At 30.4% G+C, this 27,900-nt stretch overlaps 1 protein-coding gene across 7 annotated transcripts in view; it reads left to right on the top strand.

The window, feature by feature from the left end:
• LOC127071538 (kinesin-like protein KIF13B) overlaps positions 1 to 24,495 on the top strand; it is a 114,633-nt gene extending 90,138 nt beyond the window's left edge. The window contains exons 6-28 of one of the 7 annotated variants that reach the window (XM_051010906.1): positions 104 to 221; positions 987 to 1,199; positions 1,413 to 1,926; positions 2,033 to 2,175; positions 2,303 to 2,650; positions 2,974 to 3,150; positions 3,337 to 3,862; positions 4,009 to 4,233; positions 4,365 to 4,631; positions 4,904 to 5,086; positions 5,178 to 5,369; positions 5,555 to 5,848; positions 6,096 to 6,271; positions 6,485 to 6,653; positions 8,650 to 8,667; positions 11,149 to 11,223; positions 12,623 to 12,774; positions 13,497 to 13,827; positions 14,094 to 14,353; positions 14,464 to 14,647; positions 14,938 to 15,135; positions 15,233 to 15,409; positions 15,579 to 24,495. In XM_051010906.1, coding sequence (XP_050866863.1) covers positions 104 to 221; positions 987 to 1,199; positions 1,413 to 1,926; positions 2,033 to 2,175; positions 2,303 to 2,650; positions 2,974 to 3,150; positions 3,337 to 3,862; positions 4,009 to 4,233; positions 4,365 to 4,631; positions 4,904 to 5,086; positions 5,178 to 5,369; positions 5,555 to 5,848; positions 6,096 to 6,271; positions 6,485 to 6,653; positions 8,650 to 8,667; positions 11,149 to 11,223; positions 12,623 to 12,774; positions 13,497 to 13,827; positions 14,094 to 14,353; positions 14,464 to 14,647; positions 14,938 to 15,135; positions 15,233 to 15,409; positions 15,579 to 15,667 — 5,029 coding nt within the window. In that variant the 3' untranslated portion in view covers positions 15,668 to 24,495. The remainder of the gene's footprint in view (positions 1 to 103; positions 222 to 986; positions 1,200 to 1,412; positions 1,927 to 2,032; positions 2,176 to 2,302; positions 2,651 to 2,973; positions 3,151 to 3,336; positions 3,863 to 4,008; positions 4,234 to 4,364; positions 4,632 to 4,903; positions 5,087 to 5,177; positions 5,370 to 5,554; positions 5,849 to 6,095; positions 6,272 to 6,484; positions 6,654 to 8,649; positions 8,668 to 11,148; positions 11,224 to 12,622; positions 12,775 to 13,496; positions 13,828 to 14,093; positions 14,354 to 14,463; positions 14,648 to 14,937; positions 15,136 to 15,232; positions 15,410 to 15,578) is intronic. The other 6 variants (XM_051010907.1, XM_051010909.1, XM_051010913.1 and 3 more) reach the window with 6 other exon arrangements.
• The last annotated feature ends 3,405 nt before the right edge of the window (positions 24,496 to 27,900 follow it).

The raw sequence follows: 27,900 nt of genomic DNA, 5'->3' as shown, positions 1-27,900 counted from the left end.
TAATGCGACAAACCCAACGTTACAATGACGATTAATTCAAGTTTTCGATGAAACATTAATTATTCATTCTCCTTCTCTCTCTCACTCACTCTCTATTTTATAGATCTCTCACGACATTGGGTCTAGTCATTTCGAAGCTTGCGGATCAGAATTCTGGGGGCAATAAAAATAGAGACAAGTTTGTGCCTTACAGAGATTCTGTTCTGACGTGGCTTTTGAAGGTAATAATATATGTGTGTGTGTATATATATATGTATGCGTGTATGTTTCTTCTTTTTTTTTCGAAACAAAAAATCTACGAGTTAATGATCACTCTAAATCCCTATCGAAAGATTTTTAACATTTTACATTCGAGATAATTATACGTATATCTAACCTTGAACTATTTGCATGTTAGGTGGTATTTGCAGTAAAATAATTACATCCACAGGCAAGAGAGAGAGAAAATAAGTGATTTATTTTTACAAACACACACACGCATGCACACACAAATTTTCTCTCGAGGAGAAATCCTCAGGTGCGATTAAATCAAATTAGGTCATAGTCAACTTATTTATTAAATAATTCCATTTCCTCTTTTTTTTTTTTTTATTTTTGTTCTTTTTTTTCCGAGAGAAAGAACAAACTTTCTTACCCCTCCTACACTCGTTATTATCGAATTAACTATTGAGAATTTCGATGCTTTTGAAAAACACCAATTTTGTAGATTATATATGGATAGGGAAGAGTGGAGAGGATAACGAAAAAAAAATATAATTTCTTGTACAACGATTTGAACAATTTGGGTCAGTCCTTTAGAAATAAATTATATTTAGGGTAGAGGACATAGCAAAGAGATATTACTGACTATACGTTAATTTTGGGAAAAGGGGGGAAACGAGAAGTTAGAGAACGTACCAAAGGGAGTTGAAGTTTAGGAACGTGTAGATACCTACCTCGCAATAACCGTTTACGAGCGTCGTCTCTACATGTAGATTTGTTTTTAGGATAATCTCGGTGGTAATAGTAAAACCGTTATGGTTGCCACCATATCGCCTGCGGCAGACAATTACGAGGAAACGTTGTCGACTCTGCGATATGCGGATAGAGCGAAGAGAATAGTCAATCATGCTGTAGTCAACGAAGATCCAAATGCAAGGATCATCCGAGAATTGAGACAAGAGGTTGAGGCGTTGAAGGAAATGTTGCTTCATGCTACGGTGAGATATATAGATATAGATATAAATAGATAGATAGATAGATAGATGGATGGATGGATGAATGAATAGATAGGTAGACAGACAGACAGACAGACAGGTATATACATATAACTTATCTCAAATTGGATTTTGAGAAGGTAACCAACCAAAGCAACTTTTCGTGTTTGACGTTGTCAACGGTTAATAATTGATGATTATCGATTTTACATTTAGGGACAGGGTTCAATCGTCGGACAGCAACGCACAGATATTACCGAGAAATTATCGGAATCAGAACGACTTATGAAAGAGATGTCACAAACTTGGGAAGAAAAGCTCGTTAAGACCGAGAGACTTCAACACGAGAGACAACAGGCATTGGAGAAGATGGGTATCAGTGTCCAAGCATCCGGCATACAAGTTGAAAAGAACAAATATTATTTGGTTAATTTGAACGACGATCCTAGCTTGAACGAGCTATTGGTTTATTATCTTAAAGAAAGGACCCTAGTTGGTGGACGTTCGGCGAAAACGGAACAGGATATTCAATTGCATGGATTGGGTATATTACCGGAACATTGTGTTATCACGATCGAGGAGTCCGGTCTTTATATGACACCTTTGAACGGTGCCAGATGTTTCGTTAATGGGAATCAGGTGGTCGACAAAACCCCATTGTTACACGGCGACAGAATCGTTTGGGGAAATCATCATTTCTTCAGGGTTAATTGTCCGAGAAGTGCTACCGGTACTTTCCGTAAAATTAATAAATCTTCCCTCTTTATGGATTTCGTTAATTTCTATTTTAACTTATACAATAATTTTAACGCTCGTCTCTCCGTTCTCTTTTCTAGCTATTAACAGCGAACCGCAAACACCTGCACAGAACATCGATTATACCTTTGCGAGGGAAGAACTCATGCAAAACGAATTGTCCAACGATCCGATTCAAAGAGCCATTGCCAGATTAGAGAAACAACACGAGGAGGATAAGCAAGTGTGTAGTTGGTCGATCAATTTAAAAAAAAAAAAAAAAAACAAATTTATCCTCTCTTCCGATGAACTTGGTTTACTTAATTTCTTTCTTTTTTTTTTTTTTCGTTTTTTCTTTTAAACATTCAAAGGTTGCACTCGAGAAACAAAGGTTGGAATACGAGCGACAGTTCCAACAATTACGTAATATATTATCACCATCGACACCTTACTCACCATACGTACCATACGACCCTTTGAGAGGCAGTCAAACCGGAAAACTTCCCGCTTGTACGCCTACCACGCAAATGCGGGTTGAAAAGTGGGCCCAAGAAAGGGACGAAATGTTCAAGAGAAGTTTGGGCCAGTTAAAGACCGACATACTTAAGGCCAACGCTTTGGTTCAGGAAGCTAATTTTCTTGCCGAAGAAATGGGAAAGCAAACGAAATTTAGCGTCACTTTGCAGATCCCGCCGAATAATTTAAGTCCTAATAGAAAGGTAATCAAAGAGATATAATTAAAAATAACAGTAATAATAATGACATTGTTAAAAAAAAAAAAATGACGAGGAGAAGATTATGGTTTCTTTTTTCTTTCTCTCTCTTCTTTTTTTTATCGTTTAACAATTTATTGCCCTTTTGTTTCATTCATCTCGAATCGTATCAATTATTTTTTAATAATGATTTCCCGTAATAATAATTTGTTTTTAAGTATGCATGCATTTATTCAGTTTCTTTTTGTTTGTTTGTTTTGTTTTGTTCTGTTCTTTTTTTTTTTTTATTTTCTTTTCACCCATTTACACTCTCACGTTACTACACGTAGAGTGTATTCTTCCAGCGTGGTGCATTCGTCAGTGAACCAGCTATATTGGTAAAAAGGACTAACATGAGTAGTCAAGTATGGTCGATGGAAAAATTGGAGAACAAATTGGTCGACATGCGAGAGATGTACGAGGAACGAAAAGATCCTAATAATTGTCAACGATTACCGGTCGTCAAGGTAAATGATAATCGTAAAGTTTGAAAGAAATAAAAATATATTGGCGACGTTCGATATTTAAAATAATAAAAAATAAAAAAGATAACAAGATAAACACTATGAAGTAATTACATAATAAACTTATGCTCGATGAAATTTATCTATAATTAAACAGATTTTTAATGTTATCTTTTTATTCATCTATAGGACGAAGTATTAGGAAAGACCCAAGATCCATTTTACGAGTCGCAAGAGAAGCACAATTTGATCGGCGTAGCGAATATATTTTTAGAGGTACTGTTTCACGACGTACGGTTAGATTATCACACGCCTATTATCAGTCAACAAGGTGAAGTCGCTGGACGACTTCAAGTTGAGATAAGTCGTATCGCCGGACAATTTCCTCAGGATCGTATTTGCGAGGCAGCATCCGAATCATCGTCGGGTGATTCAACGTCCTCCGAACCAGATGATTATTCTGGCTCGAGTCATATCACTTGTCGTGTTACGATAAAACAAGCGACAGGTTTACCACTGTCATTGAGCCATTTCGTATTTTGTCAATATATGTTTTGGGGTAATCCAGAACTTATAGTTGTACCGCCAGTAGTAAACGCTGAATTACCAGCTTCAAATTGTGCAACCGGACAAAGAGATTCTCTTGCGTTCAGGTTCGATCACACTGAAGATTTCAAGGTACCGATAACGGAAGAATTTATAGAACATTGTGCCGGTAAGAATATAAGTATTTCCTATTTTTCTTTTGTTCTTTTCGTTTGTCTTTTCTGTTCATCTATCTTCTACTTCAAACGAGAAATATTAATTGCGAATTATTATTCTTTTATATATATAAGTATATATTTATTCATTTATTCACAGAGGGTGCTTTGAGTATAGAAGTTTGGGGTCACAGAAGCGCCGGCTTTTCCCGTAGCAAACCCGGATGGGAAGTCGAACAACAACAATTGGCCAAAGCTAGATCGCTCGCAGATCGTTGGTCAGAATTAACGAGAAAGATCGAATTGTGGGTAGAGATACAAGAACTCAACGAGCAAGGAGAATATTCACCCGTAGAAGTCGTTACGAAACAGGACACATGGACAGGTGATCTTTTATTTGAATTTTTTGATTCCAAGTCTCCTAAGTGTTTTACGTGGATAGAAACATATTTGATTCGTGTCTCGTTTTAACGATTTGTTTTACAAAAAAAATTCTATTTTGACGATAATCGTCAGGTGGAATTTATCAATTGAGACAAGGCCAACAACGTCGTATACAAGTCAGAGTGAAACCGGTACAAAATTCCGGAACTTTACCGATCATTTGTCAATCGATATTGAATATAGCGGTTGGAAGCGTTTCCGTAAGGAATCGCCTTCAAATACCTTTGGACAGTTATCAGGATGAAGATTTGAGTATATTGAGAGAAAAGTGGAGCGACGCTTTAATGAGGCGAAGACAATATCTTGATCAACAGATACAAAAGCTTATAAACAAACAAGGTAAGACGATACGATCGAACCAATTTTAAGAGACGCACTCCCTGTCTCTCTTTTTATTATGAAATAAATATTTGTAGATATTAATATATTATCGATATCTAAAATTATCTTCAGTTATTAAAAATCTTATTATCTTGTTAAGGATATGATCTTAAATATACGATCTTATAATCTTATTAAAATCTAAAGTCATCTTAAATATCAATATATCGTTATACAAATATAACGTTAAATTAAATTAATAATATATTTATTTTCTCTTTCATGTTTAGAAAAAACCGAACAAGATGTTGAACGAGAACAGAGTCTCGTCGATCAGTGGGTCAGTCTAACCGAGGAAAGAAATGCAGTTTTAGTACCTGCGGCAGGATCAGGTATACCTGGTGCTCCGGCAGATTGGAATCCACCACCAGGAATGGAACCGCACATTCCTGTTCTGTTTCTTGATCTCAATGGTATAATGAATATAACTCGTTATAACACTTGTAAATTCCAAATCTGTCGATCGAACGATTTTAAATGAACATTTTCCATTTTAAATATCAGCCGATGATCTCTCGACTCATCAATCAGGAGAAGAAGTATCGGTAACCGGATTGAACTCGATCTTACCCAAAGAACATGGTAACAAATTTTATAATTTACCGTTCATTCGCCATTTGGAAAAGGACGTGTGTGCTATAGCAGCATGGGATTCTAGTATACACGATAGTGTACATCTTAACAGAGTCACCGACGGTAGAGTAGTACATTTATATAATTTTAAACGTATTGATTACCATTATTTTTCGTATAATATATACATTACGATAACGTTGATTGCTGATAACTAGAAAGACAGAAAAAAAGAAAAAAAAAAGAAAAGATGGAAGAAGAAAAAGAAAAATTAACAGACGCAATATGATGTACGATATTGTTTACAGCCAACGAAAGGGTCTTCTTAATATTAAAAACGACCGTTCGCCTATCTCATCCAGCCCCGATGGATCTCGTATTACGTAAAAGATTGGCGCTAAATATATATAAGAGACAAAGTATAACGGATCGAATATTTCGAAAGATCGTACGTACAGATTGTTTGGCACAGACCGGTGTCACCTACGAGGTTGTATCTAATATACCAAAAGCTAGCGAGGAATTGGAGGATCGTGAAAGTTTAGCACAGATTGCAGCTAGCGGAGAGGACAATAGTCTATGCGATGGTGAAACTTACATCGGTAAGTTTCTCCTATAAATAATAATAATAATAATAATAATAACTAAAAAAAAATCTAATCCTTTTTACATATGTACGTACGAGAAAAATTATTTTAACAAATGAGTTATATATTCATTTTTTTTTCTTTTCTCTTTTTTTTCCTCTCACTCACTCACGCTCTCTCTTCTCTCTCTCTTTCTCTCTCTCTCTCTCTCTCTTTTTCTTTCTCTCTTTCTCTCTCTCTCTCTATCTATCTTTACCCTTAGAAAAATATACCAGAGGTGTCTCAGCCGTCGAAAGTATCTTAACGTTGGATCGATTAAGGCAAAGTGTCGCCGTTAAGGAACTTTTACAAGCTCAAGGTCAACCGCTTATGCGCAAGACAGCAAGCGTTCCAAACTTCTCGCAGGTACTACTGCCACTTCGCCGTCTCGGACGCACTGTATGCTTTTCTTTTAATTTCATTCTTTCTATTAGTGCAAGAAAAGAATTTGAGATTAAAAAGATCTTGAGATTATGATTAATAATGCAGTTTTGTCATTGTAATAGTAATAGTAACAATACAAAGATCTCTGTTCCCCCTCATACACTCTTGTTAAGTATTGTTATATTATTAATCTATTCTTATCCCAAATAATTTCTTTTCTATAACCAGATAATGAGGTTTGATACTTCGATGGATTCGTTGAATGTCACACGTTCAGAAAGCGTAACGGATCTCAACACGGAATTAAACGGTCTGCCACATTCACGACGAGCATCAACAGGTCATGCGAGGAACGACGAAAACTTTGTATCTGCACCACCGAAGACATTTGGAATCGGTAAGAAAAATCTTTTCTTTTTTTATGCACACTATATTTCCTTCTTTAAGATACATATATACATATATAGAATTCTTATTGAGTAAATAATTATTCTATGATCTTATATATATATATACATATATAAACAATTCGTTGTTTTAAATTTTCAATAATAGATTTTTCTCTTCATTGGATCGAAGTATAATACAGGCATACATGTATATAAAAATGTATTAGAAAAGAAAAAAGAAATGTATTTATTCGTTTAGAAATTACAAGGATTAAGAAACGGATTCTTTAATTTCATTTTATTTATTTATTTATTTATTTTTTTTTTTTTATATTAAAGAATACTTGTTCATGATGTGATGATACATTGAATCTTTGAATCATAGAATATATAATAATGGTAATGTTCGATTTAGATATGAGAAAAAATGAAAAAGAGAAAAGAAAAAGAAAATAAGTAATAATATGATTATAATTCACTCACACCTTTATTCATTCATTCATTAGTTTGTTCATTCATTCATTCATTCATTCATCACATTAATCATTGATCATTCATGTGTAGTAATCTGTTTCATTGTCTCTACAATTTTTTATATATATTTTCTACAAACCCCTAAATGATCTCTCATCATGATTATTTCACTGGCTCTATTTTGTATTCTTAAATGGATTGCTATTTTTATAGACGATAGGATTTATGGAAAATTTTATTTGACCTTCTTACTATTGCATTCTTCTTCTTCTTCTTCTTATGTGCAAAATTTTCTTATCAAATGAATGCAAGTACTGTTAGTTTTGCTTTGACCACGATTAAAATCTTCGATTATTGCTTATATAAACACAATGGCACTGTGTCTATTAGGGATTTTTTTAGCATTAGAATAAACTTTGATTTATATTTTTAATCATTTCTTTCTCTCTCTTTATCTCTCTCTCTCTCTCTCCCCCTCTCTTTCTCATTGTCTTGATTTTGCTTCATTGAGATTTATATATTCAATAAAGAATCAAAAAAGTTTGTTTTCTGAAATGTGGCTTATGCAGTGTTTTTTGATATACATACATACATATATATACATATACTACCTTGCCATGAATATAATCCATTTAATTTTTTAGCCCTAGTTTTTGACTGTTGTCTCAGGCTATCCATTTCTATCACGTTTTTCTTTTTTCTTTTTCTTTTGCAATTGGATATGTTAATCTTGAATAATACAAAGAATCATACATATCTTTTTCATTCATCTATTATTTAGTTATAATTCATGTCATTCATCATTAGCACATACCTTTCATAATCGATTAAATTAATTTGTTACTTGAAATGATAGATTAAGAATTTTTTCATTATAATATTATAAGCATGAATATTATGAAAGGTTATCGCTCTTACACCTAAAATCAATCATAAATTGGAAAATATCTTATTACGATCCTCTATAAAAAAGAAAAAAAAAACAACAGAGAAAAAAAAGAAAATAAAGAAGAAAAAAGAAAGAAAGTTATGCAATATAGATTTCCAATATTAATAATTTTTATTACTACATTGGAATTCTATATTCTTATACCTACAGCTTTGACCATATTGTTACATCACCATATTCCATGTTCAACTTAAAGATTAACGTTTGAAATTTTTTATCGCACGTGTTTTATTCCAATTGATTAAACTAGATATTGAATTAAAATTCAATCAAATTTGATGTGACGTTACTTTTACCATTAAAAATAAAGGAATGAAAGAGTTGAACATGGTAAATCCACTTTATCAGATCTGCCTAGTGTTTTAGCAGCGACACTTACGCTCTACCACTTATAATATATATATATATATTAAATTAAAGATTAATATTTCAAACGAGTTGATTAAAAAAAAAAATTTTAAATTATGTAGCAAAAAGTTTGTTGAAACTAATGAAACTAATACATTTTGTCTGCTACTTATCTGTTCCTCTGTTTAACACTACGTCACTACTACTTCTACAACTATTTCGGCCCACGCAAGGCTCCATTCTGAACTCAGGTAAAATGGAGTCTTGATTTGATATTTAATCGATGCGCCGCATAGGCAAAAATGATTAGTACATAATATGTCTCGTGAGTGGTTGAGTCTGTCTGTTGTTTAGTTTCTAAGTTTTGCTCTTATAGTGTATAATCAAACACAATGATTTTTTTTTCTTCTTTTTTTCATTATTAGAGTATTGTTTAATATTCAGAAAAAGAATGTATGCTAATATAGGTAGCACATTAATTTTCTTTTTCTTTTTTTTTTTTTTTTTATATGTGAATTCAGAAACTTTCGTTCACTTTTTGAGACAATCTATTTCAAAAGAAAAAAAAGAAAATTATTGCTACTGTAGTTATTAAAAGTTTGCTGATTTTATCTATTTATTGATTGATTATCTGCAATTTGCGTTTGCTTTTTTGTTTGTTTTTTTCTTTCTTCTTTTTTATTTATTTTTTTTTCTTAAACGTGAATGCTTTGTCATGTGTTGTTTTACCTTGTTTGACGTGCATGATGAAACCAATATTTATATCGTATCGGCAAAGCATAATCGGAAAGTTCGTTCATTGAAAGTGTCCTTCACATTGTATGTACAGAAACAAAAAATTATATATATATACCTGAATGTTATTCATGATTAATGTTTTTACGCACACATAAACGCGAAATAATAACTTCAACGCGTTCGTTGGCATTCTAATGCCAAATCATAATCGCATAGAAATCATTTTCATTGGCGCATATGCTCATAAATGCATTACCTAAGGTGATGAATTACATAAAAATAATTTTTATGGTATCCAACAATTTGTTTGGTTTGATACCATCGAAATGATTTCTATAAATTCGGTTTTTAATATTTGCCAAATTATAAATGCATTTGATAATAATTATATCGAGAAGTGTATATAAAAAAATTAATATAGGAAACGTATGACACAAGTTATTATTGAATTATTGTGCAATCAACATCTTATATAATTGTGTATTGTTAATATAAAAATCAAGAAAAATAAGATTTGTGTTAACGCAAAAGTAAAGATAAAAAGTAATAATTGCGTTGCACAATGATTTAATCATTATTCTACCTATATATGTGAATGTGTTATCCAACAATACATTAGAATCCAACGTAGGATTACTGTAACATATATGTGTACATAAATATTAACAGTAATTAAATATCATAGGTAAAAAAAAAAATAATATTTCGATCACAGGAAACAATTTTATTTCAATTAAATCTTTTTTCGTCAGATATTTTCTATGTGGAAACTTTTTTTTTTTTTTTTTATTAATCAATCCAATTTACATATCTTTGATAAATCAATTAATTATTTTTTACTTCGTGTAATTTTTTTGCTTTTAAATTGATAAATAATAATTTACAGAAGATGTCAAAAAAATTGTTTCCTGCCTATCTGAATATGTAAAAAGAAAAAAAAAAAATTAATTCATACTTTTCTCGTGCGCGAAAAGAAAATCTCGAATTACTTAATAAATGTAACCAAAAAAAAAAAACGAAAGAAAGAAAGAAAAAAAGAACAGAATCTGTACGAAAAAAAAAAGATAATTAAATGACTCATACTTTTTAATTTTTATTAACACAAAAATAATAACTTTGAATCTTTCTTTTCGCGTAAACGAAGAACTAGTTTAAAGTCAGGTATAGTAAAGAGTATTGATTTTGAATAAATGTAAAAAAGAACAGATAAATTACCAATAAAAAGCATAATTGAAGAACAATATACGTTCGATGCTTAGCTATGCATGAGATTTACTATATTAAAAAATAGTTTCGCAGCATGTGTCGTTCTCAAGAATAGTTTATAGTATTGTTATAAAAAAAAAAAAGAAAAAAAAGCAAAATCAAAACGAGAAATATTTTATCATTTAACTATAAGTTGTGAGAGACTACTAGTACCTTCGACTTTAAACTAACATCGATTTATATATTTTTAATAAATTCAAAATGCTTATGTCCCTATATCGAACGAAGGTTCTTATTCCATATATGATCTTTTTCTTTTTATTATCGATATTATTAAAAAAAAATATGGCATTTTGAATTTACAATGCAATGGCGAGTTACTCGATAATAATATTAAATTCAAGCCAAGATTTTACAAAAAAAATGGACCCGTCTATTGCACAAATATTACAAATGTTTATATAATCTTCTTCATCGTGTATATATACATACATATATACATATATATATATATATATATATATATATATATATATATATATCTATATATATATATAATATCCTATCAAATTTGAACAATACATTCATACTGTATTATATTTGTTCAAACATATGTATTTCATTCTTCAGTGTATGATATACCAAAGGCATGATATACAAGTCAGCAATACGGCCAATAAAGTTCCATTTGCGAAGGGCTCGCCATTTAAAAAAAAAAAGTTTTAGTAGAACCTTCGTGTCGGATAAAAGATAAACGAGGTGTAATCAGTAAAACTATCTCCTTTCAGCGAGACCAACTTTCCTGAATCTGAACCTGAATCTCAACTCACTGACACGTCTGCAACAATCCACCTCTGCCAAGTGTAGGTGACACTCGCTGTTGGTTGCTCTTTCAAATTTTTCTTTGTTTATTTAATTCTTTTTTTTTTTATTTCTTTTTTTTTCAACAAAGATTCGAACAGTGATCGTGTACAAACAAACAAAAAATAAAACAAAAAAGAAAACACATACCTAATCTAAATTTGAAAGAGCATAGATTCATGATCGTTCTTGTAGTAATTTGTACTTCAATTTGGTTTCCTTACTCCTTTGTTTTAGACGTTTTACATATCAAAAAAAAAAAAATAAAATAAAATAAAATAAAAATAAAAAAGATATTGCAGTCCATTAAGTTTGCAATTTATTATTACACTGCTCAATATGCATAGATTTTAATTATACTCATTCTTGAGATATATATTTCGGGTGAAGATTGTAAAAATAACAAAAGTTTTTTTCTATCTCTTCCTTTTTTTTTTTTTTTACTGGATCGTGTTGTATTATAACAAAGATTACTTATCAATATTTTGGATTTATTAATCGTCGTAACAGAAAACTGCAATCTTAACTCTACTGCAAATGACGTGTATAGCATCGAATATGTTTGGTGTGTTCTTCAGTGCTTATAATACTGTATATTATATTCGTATTTATTTTTAGTTTTTCATTTTCAGACGGATCATATATTCCACGTGATATTAAATAAACAACAATTGCTATTAAAATGAATTGTCATTAATAAATCAATTATCATTTCTTATTCTTCATTATTGGATTATCCAATAAAATATATCCAATAAAATATTTTGAAATATTCACTATTTTATATATAAATAAACGACACTGCGTTTAATATTTTTTTTATTGAAAATTTTGACATTATTTATTGAACAATCCAATAAACAATACTAAGTAGATTCAACACAATAGTATTGTTTATATATATATAAAATATAATAAATACAAACGTGGAATATATCTCTTACCCTTTTCCTTATTTATGTTGGATTTTATGTTGTTGTCTTTTTTCTTTAGGTACAGCATGAACGATCTTACGTTTGTTATTTATGTATTTTTCTCATTATTATTTATTATTTATTATTATTATTATTATTACTATTATTATTATTATATTTATGATTATATTATCATCATTCTTATTATTATTATTTTTATGTGATTATCAGAACCGATCTGACACCTTCAATAAAATATATATATATATATAAAAAGAAATAAAATCCATCAAAATTATTTAACGATATATTATTTGACGACAATGATTTATAAAATATAATCATTATCATTAACTTTTCGCGCTTAGATCGGCACTGATATACATATGTCTACATATATATCTCATATACATACGCTTGAATTTTCAAAGCAGCTTAAATAGCTATTGCCATAATAGTAATAACATAGTCAAACTATTCATTTTAGCATCCCCAAATATGGTCGGTAGTAAACTGGGTCTACGTATGACTACGTTACACGAGGAAACGTCTAACGTTGGAAATCAATTAGCAACCCCTAGTCATGACGATGAAGAAGAAAAAAGTGATGCCGATTATTCTGAATACGATGCGTATCAGGTAGTATATCTTTTCATCTATATTGTATTATCATTGCTCTATCAAGTTTTATTTATCTTCGGTAATATATACGTACGTATGTGTGATGTGTATAGTAATCATTTTTTGAAGAAGGCTTGCATATAAAATAAAATATAAAAATAGCTTCGTCTTATTAATTGTTTTTTCTTTCTTTTTTTTTTTTTTGATTGCTACTTTATTTATAATATATTCCGTTATAACACACAAGTAAAAGCCAGTGTAATAACGCTATAGCTTTTTGTGAATAGAACATAGATCCTATTTAATATCACAGCTGTGTCATTTATACAAGACAGAGCGTTCCAAAAAAAAAAAAAAAAAGAAATAGATAAAAGAAAAGAAAAATAAAAAATACCTATACAATATTTGTTAATCCTCTATAATACCATACAATCATATGAATATCATATATGTAATTTTTTTATGTTGTCAATTATAAAATCAATATTGTTATATTCAAAGCTTCGAAGATATAACAAGTTGTATTGTAATATTTGAATTTCACGTTGCAATAATTTCTTTTTATAATTATATCATTAATATAAGTTACATACTATATAGGTTTGATATTGTATAACTTGTTTTTTGAATATCGCAAAGATTACACTACTCTTATGGAGGATTAACGATAACAAAATAAATGAAAATAAAATTGTACCTAAAGAGAAACAAAAAAAAAGAAATATATACTTCATACTCAGGCACCAGCAAAACCAACAAAGCCGCTAACTTCATCACGCACATTGGATTCACTTGCTGAGTTACAATCAACCAAAATCAACACACCAAGTATGAGTAGCAGCGGTTACGGTTCCCAAGCTGTCTCGACGACTAATTTAACGTCCGAAGATTCGATCTCTATAAAATCGATAAGCGTCGACGAAACACCCGATTTAGAATACAGAAATTTGTTGGATAATAAGAAAGCCGAGAAGATGGATAGTTCTCTTGTCGAGGAAACGCCGGAGGAATACACATGCGACGTGAACACCGCGATGGAAAATTTGAATGTCACAGAAGATCCTCGCGAGGGTTAGTTGGTCAATGGAAATAATCTAAACATGAATGAAAAAAAAAAAACAAACAAAAACAAAAAAAAAGGAAACGAAATATGTATCTTATAATCTAATTTTTCATTATATATTTCTCCTTGTCATTATGATTATCATCGTCATCATCATCATCATCATCATCATTAGAATTTATTATTTAATTGATAGTATTACTCTGTATTATATACGAATGTCGTCTTTTATTTTTCATTTCTTGATTTTTTTCTTTTTTGATTGGTCGCACAGCGAACGTTAGAAAGAATCTTGAGGAAATGGGTGCTTACACGGATCCTGATACCGAAAGTCCTGTTTCTTCAACGAAAGACGACAGCGATGCAACTGGTAATTCAACGGCATTGAATGTCGGTCAGAAAAAAGACATACAAAATCCGATTTTAATTGGTCGAAGAAAAAGTGACATGGTTATTAGTCAAACATCGAATTCGGGAGACGAGAGTCCTTTGGAGGGGTCCTCTGTTGTCCATACGAAACTTCCACCAGGCAAGGTAAAAATTGTTATTTGGAATCTTTCTTCGAATTAATGAACTTGGATTTTTCTTTAAAAAAAGAAAAAAAATTGTTGAAATACATGCGTTTATATATACTTGTTTTGTAGGTTGTACGAAGAAGAAAAGCTTCTAGTGGTACAGGAAGGCCTACTAGTTCTCAACACAGAGCTTCGTTCCCTATGGTCCGTCCACAAGTATCTGAAAGTAAAGCTGCAGCACGATTGGAACAAACGATGCAGCCTAATATGCCATATGAAAATGGCGACAATAGCTCATCCGAAAGAATCGATGGTACTTTCAAACAAGTTTCTATATTATTTATATAAGAGTCTTCACTCTTCAAATTTAATAAGCAATAAAACATTCGTGGGAAAGAAGATTATTGGCATAAGGAGTAACCTGGACAATAAATTAATCAAAATGTTACGATAATCCAACTTGAAATTTTCTTAGCAGGCTTATACTTTGCACAGATGCCAAACTTTTTGTCACGAATTCTACATTTATATTAATTTATAAGATATTGTACTTGTTTATCATTTTTCATTTCTTATTTTTTTTTGTCTTTGTTTTCTTATCAGATGACACAAGCGATAAGAGCTCAGCGTTTGGCTCGAGACACGATCTAACCAGAATCGAAACCCCTTTACCAGATTGGGTTGTCGTCGGTGAATCTGTTCTAGTTCGTCCATACAGTTATTCGGGTGTTATAGCATACGTTGGCCCAACAGAGTTTGCGTCTGGTATATGGATAGGGGTTGAGCTTGATGCACCAACTGGTATAATCAAAATTTAATACTATCATTTAACATTATACAATTATCTAATTTCAAATAATAAAAATAATGGATTTCATAACGTCCGTTTTGATGACAGGTAAAAACGACGGTGCTGTTAATGGCCATAGGTACTTCAATTGTCGGCCCAAGTGTGGAATCTTTGTTAAAGTGGATAAGTTAATACAGGATAGACGAGGAAGGGCACTTAGAAGTTATAGTAAACAGGAACCTGCACCACCTCCATCCGCACCAATACGTAGAAGCGTAAGCAGAGGTACATACATATATATATACTCTTTTTTTTTTCATTTCAATCTCTGATAGAATTTCTTTGGTACGATTGTTATATTAAAGTGTTTAAAAGAAGAAAAGAAAACACGAAGACAATTATATAAAAAGAGATAAATAAATGAATAAATAAAAATCATAATTTTATTTGAAAGGCGAAGGCTTACATTACTTGCATCGAAGTCGGAGCCGAGGAGAAGGTCTTTCAACGACGGGCACTCGTTTCTCACCCCGAAGCAAGTAAATAAATTAACACCGCTTCGTCGTAACTTCGTCTTATATAAACATAAGCCACATAAGTAATAATCCTAAAAATTGCTACATGCCTATGATATGTGTAGCAGCAGCAGCAGCAGTGTTTCAGTCCCTTAGACATTAGGGCAGCTAATTATTAATTGATTATCGCGCGCGCGATAATAATATAAATATTAATTGAAATATTAGGTCGTATTAATTATTAATGTGTATCACACAAAGCATGGGATGTTTTTTGATTCAGACAGAACGTGCTGGATAAGCATAGAGTAATCTAATTCGCATTTCTGTAGAATATAGTGGATTGGTACATATACATACGTCGTAATGTACCGAAAAAACACGTAAAAGAAAAAAAAAAAGAAAAACAAAAAATCAGTGAAGACATTTTTAATAAGTTGTATAAGCATTCCACAATTTAATGTACTATGACCGGGATGATAAGCCATTTTATTTCTTATATATATATATATATATATATATATATATATATATATATATATATATACACATACACACACATACATATATACACACAAACACACACAAACGAGCATATATGTGGGAGCATTATTAGTTTGGTATTTAATTGTACATTTTTTGTTCTCTTTTTTCTCTCTTCTTTTTTTAGTTAATCCAAAACAATTTATTTGATATATATATATATATATATGTGTGTGTGTGTGTGTTCTTTACTCTCCTTGACTCTCACCGTGCTGTCAAGGTGTGATCACGATTCGAAAATGAATAAATAAATAAATAAATAAATAAGTAAAAAAGAAAATAAAAAACACATACGTTCCATAGACGTAACACGAAGCATTTGTTGTATTCGCCGAGTGAGGACATGCACCTGTTCGATGATAATCACTTATTCATTGGGCATACTTATCATAGACCACTGGTAATTACACTTTCCAAAATTACTGATTAGTAATTTATTTATTGGAAAAGTGTCCTCAGCGATTTAAATGCATTAAGGATCGCCCGAAAATACTGATTACATATAAACTGATTAATTAAGTTGTGTAGATTATTTAAAGATTTTATATGTATACAATTGTTTCATATATATATATATATATATATATATATATATATATATATATATGTATATATATGTATATATGTATATATATATGCATATATATATGTATATGTATATGTATTATTGTGTTGTACTTTTTTCCTCTTTTTTCTCTTTTTTTTATAGCGCAATCTATTAAGTTCCTTTTTTTTAATTGTAAAATATGTTTCTCTGTCCTCCCCCAACCTCCCTCCTTTTTTGTGTTATTACGTGATACATGACACATAACATAAACACATTTAATTTATGTATTATTACATTTTCGGAGATACACGCGTGTTTTACTGATTCTTTGAAATCCACACTGCCCTATTGAAATCGTCTTTTTTTCAATCGAAATAATGAAGAAAGGGCAAAATGTATTTTGAAGGCGCAGCACGCAGAAAAGAAAAGAAAAAGAAAAAGAAAAAGAAAAAAAAGAAAATAGGGTCGCAATATTAGATCGATAAGTTTTAGGCATAGTAGGCTATAATATAAAATGAGCTTCTTTCATTTCATTGTGTAATATCGCGTAAATATTTTAAATCGCAACTATAGTCGCGATAAAAGAACAATGCGTTATTATTATCGAGAGCTAATTAATTTACAATTTTTTCAATGTAATTCCTCTATGCGGAAAGGGTACATACATATACCATAGGTATATTTAATCTTGTTTCAAAGAAAAAAAAAAAAATACTTGTGTTACTTGCATAAAGTATGTGTGATCTATTTATATTTCTTTCGCAAATAGATACAAAAAAAAAAAGCTAAACCTAGTTGTGTATAAGCTACATACTACAACGTGTATTTCTCTCTAAGACAAAAAAGAAAAAAAGAAAATGAAAAAAAAAGAAAGAAAGAAAGAAAGAAAGAAAGATAGAAAACTTTAAAATTAACGTCGCGTGAGAGAAGTGTGTGAAAGAAGAACAAAAAAATCAAACGATTATTATAAAAAAAGTTACCGTATTTTTTTGATGCCACAGAATACATACACACAGAAACACACGCGTGTGCGTACGCGTATACACACACGCATACACACGAACGGACACACTACGTGTGGAGTGAGAATAATATAAACGGGGAAAAACAAGACAAAACAAAACAAGACAAAAAGAAAAAAAATGGCAATTAACGATTAAGATTAATCATATAATAATAATTAAAAATTAAAAAAAAGGAAAAGATATAAGAAGAATTCGCCCAAATTGCGTGAAAAAAGAAGAGGCGGTGGTGGTTGTTGTGGTGGAGGAAGAGATGGAGAAAAAGGATAAAGAAGAAACAAACAAAAAAGAAGAAAAAAAAGAAAACAATTCCTGTCCAATTAGAACAATACTATTATTATTATTATTATTAATATTATTATTATTATTATTATTATTATTATTATTATTATTATTATTATTATCAAATAACGATCACATTACTATATGTAATATTTATTGAGAGTATAAATAATAAACGTACGCAAAGGCGAAACGTTTTCTTATCGCGACGGATTATATAATTCATAATCTTCTTATCTTCTATGGGAATTAAATTTAAATTATATATATATATATATATATATATATATATATATATATATTTTAATATTAAACAAATGTTTTCTATATCCAAGCGAGAGGTAAACGTTTCGATCGCGCGGAACCTGTCCATTTTTGGTAATCGAGATTTGTTAAAGAAGATTAAACAAACATAAACGAAGACTCACATGTCACACAGCGGCGATGCTACTACATGCCCTCAACCTTCTTTACCTAACTTAGGGGCATAACTTTATTGAAATAATAAAATTTTAATTTAACGAACTGTTTTTTTTTCTTTTTTTTTTTTCTTTCTTTCTTTCTCTTTTTATCGCTTTACGAAGATACAAAACGAAGCTCGGTGTGTTTATTTTATTTATTTATATATACATATATTTTTTATCTTTTAATTCATCTTTCTTTTTTCTTTTTTTATCTTTCGATTCATTCCACTCTATCTTACAATATTTTTCTTCTCCTTCTATTTTTTTTCTTTTTTGTCTCGTTTCGTGTTTATACATGAGTTTTATAGAAGAAAAAAATAATAATGATAAGATAAAATAAAGTAAAATAAAATAATGAGAAAAAGAACAAGCGCGAAGCATCTAAGCAGGTTTTGACGGAGAGCTTACACAGCCTATTCCATCCCATAATAAGACAATGTCCATTTTTATCTCGTTACGATTATTAATATTCTTAATATGAATATGAATATGAATATGAATATGAATATGAATATGAATATGAATATGAATATGATCATTCGCAACTATACGTTTGTACCCTCTATAAAACGATTAACTAGAAATAATATTTTCGACCAAATTGTTGGTTTTTCCGAACGTCCCTGGAAGACCTCCGTAATCGTCGAAACGTTACGTCGCGCATACCGATGATCCTAATAAAAGTCAAAACTAACAAACGAACGAATGAATGAACGAACGAATAAAATAAATAAATAAATAAACAAACAAATGGAAAAAGAATAAGACGAAAAAAGGCTGGCTTTCTCACGCATGCTAACGGTCTAAGTTCCCAGAAAGTCGCGCGCCAAGGGTCCACTTTTTTCAGATTTAATGTTACGACAAACAAACAAAAAAAGAAAAAAAAACCACGTTCTCACGAGCTCATATCGATTTTTCCTAAACTCTGTGGCTGTGAAGAAGAACCGATTCTAATCTCTCTCTCTCTCTCTCTCTCTCTCTCTCTTTCTATTTATCTATCTATCTATCTCCTTTTTTGTCGTTTGAACATACTTTATAAAAATACAAAGTCGCGAGTTTATTCTTTATTCGGTTGTAACAATCATACAACGTATATATTCGTCCCATTAATCAAATTTTTCACCCACGCAAATAGTATTATGTTACGTTTTAAATGTTCAAGATATTTTTCAGAGTTGTTAAAATAATTTTTTGTTTCTTTTTCTTTTGAAATCAAAAAAGCAAAATAAAACGCATCGCAAACTTGTAAAAAGAAATATGTGCGCTTTATATGGAACAAACTGTCGTAGATTACAAGGCCGTGTTACGTTTGTAATGGCTCACGAATATATAAAAAAATCGGGACGAATATATGTTACAATCAGATATATCAGCCTTTAAAAATGGACCTTCTTTTTTATATGCCTAATAACGAGCTAAATAAGTTATCTTCACGCTTTATCTCTCTCTCTCTCTCTCCTTCTCTATCTATATATATACATATATATATATTTCTGGAATATCCTCGAATATCAAATATATTATAACATTATAACTTAATTTTCTTTTTATGTTAAAAAAAAAAAAAGAAAAAAACAAGAAGAAAGAAAAAGATTTACACATTATAAACTTATACTATATTTTATAAGTATAAGTGTACTTATATAACACTACCTATAAGTTATACTTTAGAAATATTAACCCTTCGGAGATGAATGAAAATTAATTTTTTGTGAGAAAAAAAAAGAAAATACCAATACAAACATATAAAGAATTATAAACATATGGTGTTACAGAAGGGTTAATTCCTATCAATAATTTATAAATATCGAATGAACAACTATACGAATCATTCAATCATGATACGTAAAAGAAAAAAAGTACATGAATGAATGAATGAACAAATCAATGAATTGAAAATCATTAACAAATTTAAGTAAAGATAATCATATTTCATAAGAGAGATCGAGAGAATTTTTTAAGTATCGCCGCACTTTGCGTTATTCCTCCTCAATGTCGTCAATTACGAAAATAAATATGACTATTGAAGAAAATAAAATATATACTATATGTGTAAATATGTGTGTATATATATATACACATATATATATATACACACACATACATACATATATAAAATGACTTAACACTTAAATATCTCAAAAACAAATGCATTTTTTAATGCAAAATTTGACAAACAAACCAGCATTATTTTTTTTCCGATTCGATGAACGTTTTCAATAGCAAGATTATTTTTTCTTCTTTATTTCCTTCTTTTTTTATAATGGAAACCTATAATTTTTGTCAATGGACTCTTATTTTATGGAGAATGGAGGACAAACAATTTTTGGTTTGGAGAGACTCTTTTTGAAAATGCTTCGTTTTTGAAATAGATATTTACGTGTATCAATTTAAAAAACTCAACCTGTATATACATATATATTTAAAAAAAAAAATGTACGAAAACGATGCGCGAGAGGAAGTAACGTTCGACTTCGGAGCTCTTCCAAACGCTCGTCGCCGAGACTGTTCGAAGGATCGTTCATTGATTTAAGGGATAGAAAAAAAAAAGAAAAAGAAATGACGGAAGGGTAAGAAATAAAAATGGGTGAAGATTTAACTTAAACGTGTATATGTATGACGTTAAGCATCGAGATCGGTGTGTTATATTTTAATGTATAATGTATAAAAAAAAAAAGAAAAAAGAAAGAAAAAAAAGATAATGGAGACGACGAAGTATGAAAAGACACATACAAATCATTATTATTAATCCATTCGTATATATATATATATATATATATATATATATATATATATATATTTATTTATTTATCTACTTATACTCTTTTTAAGGACACGGTACCATATGATACACGCAACATACGACATACTATATACACACAATGAATAAATGAAAGAAAGAGATAAGAAAAAGAGGAAAAGAGAAAAAGAAAAAAAAAAGAAGAAGAATAGTAATGCAAATTTATGCTTGCTCCATGCGTTCTTTCCTCCTCATCTCTCGTTCTTCACACATACATACGTACATAAACAAACATACTCATATATATATATATACATACATAAACCCTATTTACTTATCGAACTTAACTTCTATTTATATTACATACTTAATTAACTCAAAACTGACATTACTCGTTTTTTTTTTCTTTTCTGTCGGAACGACAAAACGATTTTTAAGTCTCGAGTCGAGTCGAGTTGCGGATCTGTTTTTAAGGGTTGTTGTGTCAGCCCTGTTCGTTGTTTATATATCTTATATGGAATCCTCGATACGAATGAGAACGAACGAATATTCGTGTATTGAAATTAAAAAAAAAATTAATTAATTAAATAATGCGAAATAAGTTAATAAAAATAATAACAAAATTGGTACGAAAGATAAATAGCAAGAGTTCATACGCTCGTCGTTACAAATACGATCGAGGATTCGAGTTTATAAGCATGGAGAGAAGCTTCTTGTGCCGAATACTAAGGAAGTAAAAAGAGAGATAATAACAAAAAAAAAAAAAGGAAAAAAAGAGAAAGAAAAAAAATAAATTAAATAAATTAAATAAAGAAATAAAGAAGGAAACGAGGAAACAATTGATATTTAGATTATAAGAATCTCTTCGGAATTCTTTGTAGATCATTAGAACGCTGTGTCGTGTTTGATCTGGTTGTAGGAAATAGGAAAGCCTATTTTTGCATTGTGTCATTAAAAAAGGCAAGTAAAGAAAAGATAAAAGAAAAAAAAAAAAGAAGAAAAAAAGAAAATACAAATCGTATTTAAATGCCAATTTCCCATGTATCGAGCTGTGATGTAAACTCTCGTGAGAAAAGAAAAAAAAAAGAAAAGAAAAAAAAACAGAAAAAGCTCCGAACGATATTTCATGAGACGAGAAAAACTACATGGAACGTATGTATGTATGTATGTATATATGTATGTACGTACGTAGGTATGTACGTATGTATGTATATATGTATGTATGTATGTATGTATGTACGTATGTATAAAACTTTGGCGAATCGATTCGAGATCTATAATCAATTCGCAAATATCGTTCTAACATCGAAAACAGCGAGTATCCTTCTGAGCGCAATCGATTTTGTCGATTTCTTTATATTAATTATTAATCAATGAGAATATTTCACTTTTATTTCGTTTCGATTTTTCAATTAAATTAGAATCCAATAACATTGTCGATTTTATAATATTGTAAAATTCTTCACAATTTTTTTTAAACGAAAATTATATATATATATATATACCCATATAAACAAAAAAATCAAAAAAGAAGAAGTAAAAAACCATATATGTGGATAAAATAGAAATCGTCATGACTGACGATTGCGTTCGGAATGTATAACAAACAGGATGTCAGACAAGTGTTGTATAATAAAAAATAATCTAGAGGGAGTTGTGAATGCATTTATGTTAGGCGGCACATTTAATTCGCATCGTGTCTGTAGCGTAAGTTAAAATTAAAGAAGAAAAAAAAATAACGAGGGTTTGGGTGTCAGGAATGGGTAAAAGAATAAAAAAAAAAAAAAGAAAGAAAGAAAAGGAAAAAAAAAATAAGAAAGATAATAATAAGTAAATGGTCCAGCGAGAATTTCAATTCAAAGTCCGTAGATTTTAGATAGCGATTCGGGATCGGCGTGTAGTATTCTTGCCCACACGTTTTCACGATAACGAGCATTTACCCGAGACAGAAAAGGATAGAGAGAAAAGAGGGAAAGAGAATAATCAAAAGTAAATAATTAAAATGAAAACAAAGCGAGTTCAAAAACGGAAACATAAAAATTAATATGATGAAGATATTCGTTGTAAAAAGGGTAAATGCCCGTGTCTAAACTTCGCGGTTGATCGAAATCGAGTAACGTTTCGGAATCATTCGGAATCTATGGGAAATATTCAAAAGTTTATTCGATTGAGACAACGGAACGCATTTTTAGATTATACACATATAGGATGCATGGATGCATAAAAATGAATACACGTATACATATATAATATACAAAAACTTATAAATATCAGAGAGACAGATGTGAACGTACGACATAAAGACTTTTTTCAAATTCTTTTCTTTTATTTATTTATTTATTTATCTTTTTTTTCGATCAAATTAAAAAAAGCATACAAAAAATTGCATGATACATGCATGCATGCATGCATGCATGCATGCATGTATGTATGTATGTATGTATGTATGTATGTATCTATCTATTTATGTATCTCCTACTCGAGTTGACAAAAAATCCTTCATACATATTTTCCTTCGCAGCCATTTTCACCATTATACTCTTTACACTTCTAACTGACTGTAGTCGAGAAGAATGAGAAATGAACGCGAATGATCAACAGATTTGCATAAAACCAACGCGCATCATCCTTCACGAACGTACGTACATACACGTTCTTTACCCTGTCCTTTGCGTTTCATTATCGACATACACACACAACACACACACACGCACGCACAAACACAAAAATATAAATACAAAAGTAGAAATACGTCTACTTCATTCCCGTTTGTTAGACGAGCAAAGTATTAAGAAAAAAAGGAGAAGAAAAAGACGAAGACACAGAGACATATGTATGCACGCGTATAGCGTAAAAATAAATATAATTAGAAATATAATATATATATTTTTTTTCCATATATTATCTTCGTGGAAAAACTAAAATCTTGTCATTCTTATTTTCTAGTGTTTTTTTTTTTCTTATATATTATGTATCATTAAAAATCGTCTTCTTTTTGATATTCTTCTAATCATGTTTCTTTTTCTTTCATTTTATTCTCTCTCTTTCTCTCTTTCTCTTTCTCCCTCTCTCTCTCTCTCTCTTTCTCTTTCTTCCTCTCTCTCTCTCTCTCTCTCTCTCTCTCTCTCTCTCTCTCTCTCTCTCTCTTTCTCTCTGTTTCTGTCATTGGGAAAAGAGAAACGTAATTTTCAAATATGTCGTCTCTAAGGCCGTCTCTAATGGGCTGACAATATTCGTAAACGAATATATATATATATATATATATATATATATATATAGAAAAAAAAAGAAAGAAAAAAAAACGCGAGGAGGAAAAAAGATAGAAAATATGTCCATTCGTCAAAAATACATATACATACGTATACCTATCACGAGTCGTAAGCGAATAATAATAGAAGATACAATGCAAAAAAAAAGAAAAGGAAAAAAAAAATAATAAAACGCCGTACGAGTATACTGTGTAATAGTATTATTTTATAAGCAGTCAATAATATATATATATATATATATATATATATACATACATATATATATATATACATATATATATACATACATATATATATTATTAAAAGTAATTAACGAAATAAGTGAATGGAAAAAGAGAAAAGGTTAACTCTATCGTATCATCGTATCAAAAATAATACCTTAAAAAAAAAAGAGAAAAAAAAAGAAATAAAAGAAATAATTCGGATAAAATTCGTGTATTCGTTTCGTAAGCCCGTCTCGTCTCGAGGGTACCTATTACCTCTATTGTTAAATATTATACATACATGCGATATTTGCATAGAAGGCTAATACGAGTATAAAACTTAATAAAGAAAAAAAATAATTAAGGTGTGTACATTTTAATTTTTATGAATATAATAAAAATATAATTTAATGTTCTCTCTTCATGACTATTTCAATTTCCTATCTGACCAGATTCGAATTTATCATAAGTCCCATTAGACTCGAATTATAAGGCCTTACATTCTCTCTCTTTCTACGGAGGTCATATTTTAAAATCTCACTCTCTATGAACAACAATATCATTTTTTTCTTTCTATTCTTTTTTTTTTTTTAATTTAAATTTGAAATTATTTTTATGTTTCTTTTGAATTCCAATAATCCTCGAAAAAGTCCGAAAAAAAGAAAGAGAGAGAAGATGACATAGAAATTAAAATGAACAATATTCAAAGAAAAAGAAAAAGAAAAAAAGAATTTTTGTCACTTCTACCAATCGTAGATCGGTACAGCTGACAAATTGGCGCATAGTAATTGAAAGGAGAAGAAAAAAATAAATAAATCAAACTGAAAGATAAACTCGACGACATATAAACATATGTGTACGTGTATGAATGTGGGTGTGTGTTTTGTAAGTATATGAAAATATTCATTTCTAATACACACACGACATTTCCATAATGAAATACATATATGTAGGTATACGATGATTATGCCTCGTCCAATTTAAATATAATAGAGGGATGACTCCTGCGGGAATATGTCGGCGACACTAGCCGAAGGATTTTTCAAGGTCCTTATTGTCCTCGGAAACGCGAGACCAAAAGCAAAATGAAGAAAAGAAAATAAAAAGAAAGAAAGAAAGAAAGAAAGAAAAAAGGAAAAACAAACAAAGAGAAAAAGAGAGAAAGAGAGAAAGAGAGTGAGAGTAAGAGGCAAGACAAATTCAAGTATATTCTTTCTCTTTCTCATTCTCACACAGGCATCTATCTACTCACTTCCTTTTACTCCTAAATCAAACATTCGCAAAGATCTTCAAAAGCTCTTCTCATTCAAGTGCTATACTACCATCATGCTTGAACTAGCAGATTAAATGTCTAATGTCTTCTTTTCTTTTTCTTGTTTTCTCTCTCTGTCTCTCTCTCTCTCTCTCTCTGTCGATGTACACAGAAGAGTAGACAACGTCCCCACCTTTTTCCCACTTCCCCGATCACATGCATTTATATTTGAAGTTGACTCCTTTTACGTGTTCACGATCGTAAACGTTATTTGTATATCACGTTTGGAAAGTTATTTGTCATCGGCAATGACATTGAACGGACGAGGAACATCACGTATCTTTCTTGTTAAAAAAGTTGTTGCTGCTATCACTCTTCTTGACCCTTGAAGACGTAATGCTTGCTCCCTTTTTTCGTTTTTTTTAACTTCTCCATCATCGAAGTAAGTCTCAAGTAGAGCAAAATATTTCCTGCATTTAACATGACATATTATATTTTGGAGTTTTTAGGCAGTGTGATTCGTCTTTAATATGATATTAATGTTACCGCGATATTTGGAAAAGATTTTCGGTGTAAATGAGTACAAAAATAATTGCCTTTACTTCAGTTATAAGAAACTATTCGATCTCATTTTTTCATTGCACAAAAATCCTTTATTTTACATTCGAATGCTTGTTTTCTTCGCGTTCTCGGTTACATCAAAAAAATTGCATCGAGTTTTGTATATGCGTATATATTTAGATCGTTTATAATAATCGTAGATGTATATTTTTGTACTCTCTTTTTCTTTATTTTTTGTTTTTGTTAATCGATTCCAATCGAATCTCTAAGAAATCATACTTTAGATAAACGACGGCGAATCTCGAAAAAGTTGCATGACACGAAGCAGCAAAAGCAAAAGCAACAGCAACAGCAACAGCATGTGCTGTTTCTCATACGACACGGGATCAGTGAACTTATCCATGGCCAGCACCGATCGTTGTTCTCGTCAGGCTCTGCATTCGTAAATGATAAATACTGGGATATATACTGGGTGTTCCGAAATTGGCGCACCGTCCACGCGCGCAAGGCGAAGGTCCATCTCGTCTTCTCTTCTTCTCACGATAAATCTTTGGTACGATAAATATTAAAGTGACCGCCGTTCGTAAATTGTTGCTGATTCATCGGTAACGTCGTTTTACCTCGATGCTTGAAAAAGAAAAAAAGAAAAAAAGAAAAAAAAAGGCAAAACAGAAGGAGATAGAAAAAGAAAATTTGTCCTCCCTTTTATAATTTTCTGAATATTTCTTAAACGTCATCGAATTTTTGGCCCTCAATATTATTTTAGTTTCATGCCCTTAATATGAGTAATTATCTTGAAAAATAATGTGCAAGTGAATGGAAAAAAGAATTCTTTTTATTATCTAACTACAAAAAAAAAACACACATATATGTATATACATACAAACACAAGAAATTATTTATTTAGAATATGTGTATGTATGAACTTATATATATTAAAACATAATCACTCATGTAAACATGCATCGTTTTACAAACTTTTGAGACTGAACGTCGAACGTGTGAATGATTAAAAGGAACACGAATTAAAAAAAAAAAAGAAAGAAAGAAAGAAAAGAAAAAAAAAATAATCCAACGAAGATAAAATTCTATTGCATTCCTACGTAGCGTGTCTGTATATCTTCAAATGCGTGCCATTCGAATGTATTTATGCTGGTGAGGACATAAAGCGTCTTATCTTTCATTTTGGTGAAGACGAGCCCGAATCGTTCCTCCGGCATGCCTTTCTCGCACTTTATCCCTCTTTTTGCATCAATATAAGAAATGCCTGCATCGATATAAGAAACACTGAACTTTTCTCAGCTCGACAAGATCTTATGAGGTTGATGGAGAAAAGGAAAAAAAGAAGAAAAGAAAAAGAAATCGAAAATACGACTAA

This window comes from Vespula vulgaris, chromosome 22 (genome assembly GCF_905475345.1).
Source record: "Vespula vulgaris chromosome 22, iyVesVulg1.1, whole genome shotgun sequence".
In the NCBI taxonomy this organism is placed as follows: domain Eukaryota; kingdom Metazoa; phylum Arthropoda; class Insecta; order Hymenoptera; family Vespidae; genus Vespula; species Vespula vulgaris.
This window is presented reverse-complemented; position numbering and strand designations above follow the sequence as displayed.